The 8,178-nt window shown below is 31.5% G+C and overlaps 1 protein-coding gene across 1 annotated transcript; it reads left to right on the top strand.

The window, feature by feature from the left end:
• Positions 1–4,441: 4,441 nt before the first annotated feature.
• LOC113391029 (histone-lysine N-methyltransferase SETMAR-like) lies at positions 4,442–5,508 on the top strand. Its single transcript, XM_026627009.1, has one exon. It carries the CDS (start codon positions 4,442–4,444, stop codon positions 5,453–5,455), a length of 1,014 nt encoding a protein of 337 aa, XP_026482794.1. The 3' UTR covers positions 5,456–5,508.
• Positions 5,509–8,178: the final 2,670 nt, after the last annotated feature.

Here is an 8,178-nt window from a genome sequence, read left to right as displayed (position 1 = left end):
GAATACTTTATTATTATCATCTACTAATATGAATCATTTTTTTCATGTGTTTTATGATGATCTAAAAAATCTCATCAATGGTATTGAAATTTACATACCTAGTCTAAAAACTAATATAACAGTCAAGGGTATTGTTTTGTTGGGCACTTGTGATTTGCCTGCTAGAAGTGAATGTTTGAACTTTGTGCAGTTTAATGGGTACTATGGTTGCTCATACTGCTTTTGCCCAGGAATAAATTTTATATTAGAATCAGGCGGTAATGTTCATGTATATCCATACACTGGTAATATAGAGAGAAGAACATTAGAAACTTGCAGATCTCTTGCTGACAATGCTTCACGAGATGCACCAATCATGGGTGTAAAAGGTCCAACAGCACTTTCGCTTATTATGCCTGATTTTATCATGGGAATGGCCATAGACAGAATGCATTGTGTTGAAGGTGGTATTGTAAAAAAATTGTTGTCTCTATTTTTTAATACTGAATATAAAAACAAACCTTTTTTCTTTACATGCTGTAATTAATGTTATTGAAAACCACCTAAATTTGTACATCGGATGCCACGAAGTGTGACAGAATTAGTACACTGGAAGTCATCAGAATTAAAATTGTGGTTTTTTCATTACTCATTACCTATTTTGCATGGAATTCTTGCACCTCAATATTTCAATCATTATGTGTTGTTAGTGGTTGCAATATCCATTTTGAATTCAGACACAATATCTTTATTCCAACTTGATGTTGCTCGTGACTTTTTACACAAGTATGTTAAATCGTTTGAAAATCTATATGGTCAAATGTACCGTTCTATGAATGTGCACCAATTATTACATTTACCAGACTGCGTTCAGAATCTTGGACCATTATGGGTATATTCTTGTTTTGAATATGAAGATATAAGTGGTCAAATAATAAAATTAATACACGGAACAGGGCATGTTGATTCAAAAGTAAGCAAATCTCAAGAATTTTATATAAAAAAGGACAAAATAATTGAACGTATAAATAATATGGAGGTTAAACAGTTTTGCTTACGAAGAAAGAAACAGGTGAAGATAATAGAAAAAATATTTGATCATACATATAGCGTTGGAGCATATAAAACATTTAAAGAGTTGCCAAACAAAATAGAAATGGCTCTCCGAAGCTCTGATATTAATTTTGAAAGCGATAAGCCTCTTCAATATTATCTGAGTTTTGAAGAACGACAAATTGTATGTTGCTGAAACATACAAGAGTGACATGAAAACATATTCCAGTGCAATTTATTACAAATTCAATGACAAGTATAATATTGGATTTGTACATTATTTTATAGAAATAAATTTTAAACACTTCGCTATTGTTGAAGAGTCTAATATCGAAGACAGTTTTCATGGCAGAGGTCATAAATATGACAATTATAATTATATATGAGTTCAATGCTATATGTTTGTATATATATATAAAAATTGGCAGAAACATTTATGTAGATTTACCAATAAATGAATATGAATTAGAGTAAAAAATAAATATTCAATATAATCGATTATGAATGTGCTAAAAAATAATTCAAATGTAAATACTTATTAAATTTCATTATTTCAAAATGTTTTATTTTATTATATTTTATTATTATTAATATATGTAAAAGCTTTTGCGATTTTTCTTTTATTATATTTTATATATAATATATATTATATTATTAATTTTTCAATATTCATTCTGTAGATCCACTGATGATGACATAAAATAAAAATAAAATTAAAAATTAACTTCTAAATCTTTGCCTTTTATTTGATGTATGCCCTTGAAGAACTTACTCATATATATATATATATATATATATATATATATATATATACATATACATACATATGTAATACAGACACATACACATATATAGACAACGAAGCTAACTTACATAAATATGGTCTTACATCAGTAGCTAGCGCAAGGCACATAATTTTGCACTATCATATATACACTAACTTGTTTTTTTTATTATTTTGTTGAACAGAGCATAGCAAAATATTTGTGAAATATATAATATATTTTGTACAGAGAACGTAGTTTATGTGACCGAGCCCGAGGCTGTAATAATATGTGTTTAAAAATTATTTGAAGAGACCGGGAACCTGCCAGACCACGTTGGTTTTTGGTACCAGTTAGTAATAATTTTATTTTCCGAAGTTTTTATGATATTTACATCTAAAAAGCTAATTGACCTATTGTGTTCTTTTTCGAATGTGAAGGTGAGGTGTTTATTAAAGGAGTTAAAATTTTTTAGTAAAGAATTTAGTAAAAGAAAAACCACGGCAGTTATAAATTCAATTTATATATATATATATATATATATATATATATATATATAATTCACCTAATGGATCACCAATAACTACAAGATGATGTTCTATACTAATAACGACTGATGATATAATAATAGCAAGTTGGGGTTCTTGCGAAATTGCGATTGCAACCACATAAAACAATTAAGAAGTGAAACATATTAAATAATTATTAAATAATAGATTAAATAATCGATTATTTTAATCTGAAAGAAGGTATCAATATGGTAGCAATCAAATGATGCATACGTCTGCATGTAATAACATGGGACTAAAACATGGCATGGAAGGAATTATCAGGATCAGGCAAATACATAATACGAGAGATGTATAATATACTGCATTTTCTGTACATTTTTGATAAAATATACTTAACTATAATTTATATATCAAATAAAATATGGATAAGATCGCTACTGCTGAAAATCATTAAAATTTTGTTTTTGTTTTTCTCCACAATTGACGCATACCGCTTTTTTGTTTATGCGATCGCGCCAAAGGCAATCACGTGAAAGATGCTTGTTGGCGCATTTAATGCAACGTGGTATATGATTACAGTAATATTTTGTGTGGCCATATTGTTCGCATCTGGAGCATTGGACAACCTCTTTTGTTGGTATTTTAGGCTCTATAACCACTTTAACTCTATTGAGATACTCAATATTAAATATGTCTTTGTTATTATCTTGTTGTTAAATTTCGAGTAAAAAGATATGGAGAGGAGCTTTTGTGACCTGATGTTTAATGTTGAATAAGTTGACTACATTATGTTTATGTGTGGCGATTTCTTTAATTAATTCGTCTATGTCGGTACTGTGGTGAAGATTTCTGGTGGTTTATGAATTGGTGGAGTTGGAGATGATATATTCGGTTTTGGATCCGTAGGTAGTGTATTCAATACGTCATAGTAATTATTTATTGGAGTCGCACTTAACCAGTACTGGTTAGAGGTTTTGTTATTAGAATGTGTAAAATTGTCGTTATGATGCTTTTGTCTTGACCGAACTGTGGTCCAGCCGTTATTTTCATTTGGTTCGCTAGAATGATTATATTCAGTAGAAGTTGAAGGAGTGATTGTGTCTGAAATATTTTTTATCACTTCAAGGTCTATATTTGAACCGCTTGGGTAATTCATTATCACATTTGGGTCTGGTAAAACATCCATCCCGTTGAGCACACGCAGAGCTTCAACGATAGGATTACTACCTGAGTCTCTGGCCCCTCCGATGGGAAACATGTTAGCAGATTTCTACCTGCACACATATACTGGTCACTTATTTTAAGTACACTAAACGCATACGCTCTGTCACAATAAACATATCGATCCTTTCCCTTCGACGGTCAGAAACGAACTCAACGAAAAAAACTGATAGTAATTTGTTAATAATTGATGAACAAGTTAGCATATGGAAGATGTTCTATGATGGGCACTTAAAAATGTAAGTATAAATAAACTGTAAAAAATTCGAATGAAAAAATTTAAATTGTTGGAGTTGTTTTGCGTGCCGCGTTGTAAAATCGTGTTTCGAGAAAAACACGTTCAAAGTTTTGAAATATATTATAGGTAAGAAAAAATGAAAAATTTGTCAGTTTTATTTTTTTTACTATTAATTTGATATCTCAGCAACATACTGATGCCATTCTATTTTTATAATTTTTTTCTTATTTTCTTCCCTTCATATTTTATATTAGAGCGTCCTACATTTGACGCATACGTCAAAGACCGTTGACATGCTTAAGCCGTTTACAATCGACTTTAAGACAAAAATTACAGTTTATATGCCAATATTAATCTCTAAAACTATTATCATTTATAAAATATTGCTTACACCTTCGTTGAAATATCCCCAGCAATATCAACCGCAATATAGTCAACCCTTATATGTGTTGACTCTGCACTGATTATCTATTGGTTAAAAATGCATACAATTTATTTAAAAGGTTGTCAAATATCTCCCTTCCGCCTTTTTGTCTTTTGAATTTCGCGGATATGTTCAAAGCGCTACAGAGCTCGTATCTGGCAATACTTTGAAAGGTCTTGGCATAACCTACAAAACGACGCTATGCATGATTAGTTTGGATATTGCGTTCAACAGTTATAGACGTGTAAACATGGAGTTCACTAACGCCGAAATTCGCGCTATTTTAAAGTTTTCCTTCGTTAAAGGCAAATCCGCTAGAGAAACGTTCCGTGAGATTAATGGTGTTTTGGGGGATGGTACTATATCACTTCGAACCGCAGAGGAATGGTTTCGACGATCCAGAGCCGGTGAAAACGACACCATGGATAAGCCTGCCGGCGGAAGACCTGTGACGACAAATACCGATCAAATCATGAAATACATCGAGTTAGACCGGCATGTGGCATCTCGTGACATCGCCCAGGAGATGGGAGTTAGTCACCAAACCATTTTAAACCATCTGCAGAAGGCTGGATACAAAAAAAAGCTTGATGTTTGGGTGCCGCATGATTTGACGCAAAAAAACCTTCTGGACCGAATCAACGCCTGCGATATGCTGCTGAAACGGAACAAACTCGACCCATTCTTGAAGCGGATGGTGACTGGCGACGAAAAATGGATCACATACGACAACATCAAGCGAAAACGGTCGTGGTCGAAGGCCGGTGAATCGTCCCAAACAGTGGCCAAGCCGGGATTGACGGCCAGGAAGGTTTTGCTGTGTGTTTGGTGGGATTGGAAGGGAATCATCCACTATGAGCTGCTCCCATATGGCCAGACGCTTAATTCTACCATCTACTGCGAACAACTGGACCGCTTGAAGCAGGCGATCGACCAGAAGCGTCCAGAATTGGCCAACAGGAAGGGTGTAGTGATCCACCAGGACAACGCCAGACCACACACTTCGTTGATGACTCGTCAGAAGCTACGGGAGCTCGGATGGGAGGTTTTATCGCATCCACCATATAGCCCGGACATAGCGCCAAGTGATTACCACCTGTTCCTGTCTATGGCGAATGCCCTTGGTGGTGTAAAGTTGAACTCAAAAGAGGCTTGTGAAAAGTTCTTCGCAAATAAGGAGGGGGGCTTCTACGAGGGAGGTATTATGAAGTTGTCGTCTAGATGGAAACAGATTATCGAACAAAACGGCGCATATTTGAACTAAATCCGATCACTGTAACACTTTTTATAAAGCATTGAATAAAGAGCAAAAAAGCGGAAGGGAGATATTTGACAACCTTATATACAATATAATTGTTTAATAATAACATATTTTAGTATATCCAAGATGATACATGTTGTAATTTAGCTTTATAAGGTTCTGAGCAGCCCAAGGCGCATGGGAAAAAGCTTATAATTACTAGTGAAAAAAGAAAGTTTTAGGTATGAAATATTTTTACTCATATTCTAAAAGGTTCAAAGTATATTTGAAACCTAAAAAATTTTTTAAGAAACCCATTAAGAAAAGAAAAAAAAGTATAATTCATGGCTAATGTTTTGCTTAATAAAATATGCTCTTAAGAAACATAAACAATCAGTTGTTTGATCCACAAGCGAGAACCGAATTTTATTACAAATATAACCGAAAGTCGCCGAAAAAGCTCTTTTCGATTTTACACTTGTTGGTACAATTGTAATTAAGAAATTATACATATATTGTAGGTTCGTTCCTTTTATTCCTGTTTTTTCAATAAAGTAATTTCATCTTTTATTTTTTGTTCTAGACTTGAAGTTTTTTTTTAACACATACACGGGTGAAGTATTTAGTGTTTCATCTATGGCGGCTGCCTGTAGTTTTTTCCTCATTTTGTTTACCTCGTCAGATTCTAATATTGTTTCATTCCTAATTTGGGAAGGTATTGAAAGGGATGTTCATTTTTTGTATGAGTAGCTTCGTTAAGTTTACCATTTTTAATTAGTGAATATTTCATAATGCGTTTAAATATTTCTTCAACATCTTGTGTGCCTTTTTGTAGTTACTGAAGTATTTGTGATAATTCCAGTAAAATTCGAGATTTTAATGCTTTCAATAATTTTATTGCGATTGCAGATTTTTGTTCGGACAGAGTGTCTAACATAAATATTAGGTTGTCAAATATCTCCCTTCCGCTTTTTTGCTCTTGGTTTATAATACAAAAAGGCGGAAGGGAGATATTTGACAACCTTATATTAAAGAAGCGTCAGCAGTCAACAGATTTGCATCCTTTCGACATAATGCATCTACTGTTAATTTTACAGGTGTGAGACTACAATAATCGAAGATAATAAATTATACTCTTCGTCAGAAAAATGAACATCAGAACTGAAGTCTATAAGCGCTTTTCGAATGCAAAATTTAATTTCTTCAAATATCATACTATTCCATCTTGTTTGACAGTCTAATTTTAACGATGCTTCTTTGACTAATTATTCTTTTACCATAAATAAACAAGTATAAATAGATAGCAAACAGGACCGCTTTCCGCTCTTGCTATAGAGGCGCAACGAATGTAGCATGTAAATTCACCCCTAGGTTCAATTGTAGACAAATCCAAAACCCTAGGTTTAATTCTAAAAAAAATTATATATAATATTATTACAATGAATCTGAAATTTTAATATGCCAAATGAGAACAAAACATACTCATAATGATATATATTTTCATATACAATGCATGCATACATATATATACATATATAAATATATATATATATATATATATATATATATATATATGGTTGCTGCTTACACTTACATTTACCTTGTTGTGATATGCATTATTAACTTTTCTAGCATCAACCACAACTACAAATATGCCCAACATAAAAAATTTCAAAGTAATAAGTGACATTCCACTAGAAGAAGTCCTCATCATATTAACAGATATTGATACAAAATCCTATTGGGAGAAAATGATTGTGTAAGTGATTTAAATCCACTTTTTTATTATTTAGAACTTTATTTTATTTTATTTTTAATTATTATTATTTTATTTTTATTAGTATAATTAGAAAACTTATTATTATAGCTTAGATGTAGAACTGATGAGACCTCAAAAGGTAGGAGAAATTTTTGCATCAAAATCCTATCTTGGACACGTGGTTATGCTCTGTGCAGCATCAAAAGGGGACAAAGGTATATATTTCTGTATATGTATATGTATATATATATATATATATATATATATATGTATATAAATTTTTAGTGATTTTTTTTTATCAATTTGGAAGAATTTGAGCTCTTGGGAGCAAAGAAATTCGAAAATGACCATATTAAGGACCACCCTAATATATATGTATATATATATGTATATATATATGTATATATATATATATATATATATATATATATATATATATGATCACAAATTATTTTACGTAAATATTCAGGATTGAGATACGGATTTTTTTCTCTGAACATTCTCTGCGTTCAATTAATTATTTGTCCTTGTGTTATTATTTTTTTATTACACTCATATTGCCGACCACTTTGTAATGATTAAACACATGTTTGTTTAATTATTACAAAGTGGTGTTTAATTACAAAATCACACAACGATAACAGCCCCTAAATATTTACAAAGGTTTTATTTACCCTTCCTCAAACTTGAATAATATATCATGAAAATGTAACATACTTGATTTCATTATCTTTTTTTATAACAGATTTCGACATGATTTCCATTGGCTTGTGTTTCAAGGCAATTGAATTAATGTACGAAAAGGAGGAAAGTACATTATCTCTCCTGCCAGTATTGTATGATGGCGGCGAAAACGTAAAAATATACTTCGAAAAATTCTTCAAAGAGAAGAAAACTATAATCTACACGCATAAAAAGATAAGGTAAGATTCATATAATAATATATAAATACATTGATAAATATATTTAGCATTCAGCTATTATTATT

Source organism: Ctenocephalides felis, unplaced genomic scaffold, assembly GCF_003426905.1.
Source record: "Ctenocephalides felis isolate EL2017-DRISC unplaced genomic scaffold, ASM342690v1 CF-g0.4_SCAFFOLD_00845, whole genome shotgun sequence".
Taxonomy (NCBI): Eukaryota; Metazoa; Arthropoda; class Insecta; order Siphonaptera; family Pulicidae; genus Ctenocephalides; species Ctenocephalides felis.
This window is presented reverse-complemented; position numbering and strand designations above follow the sequence as displayed.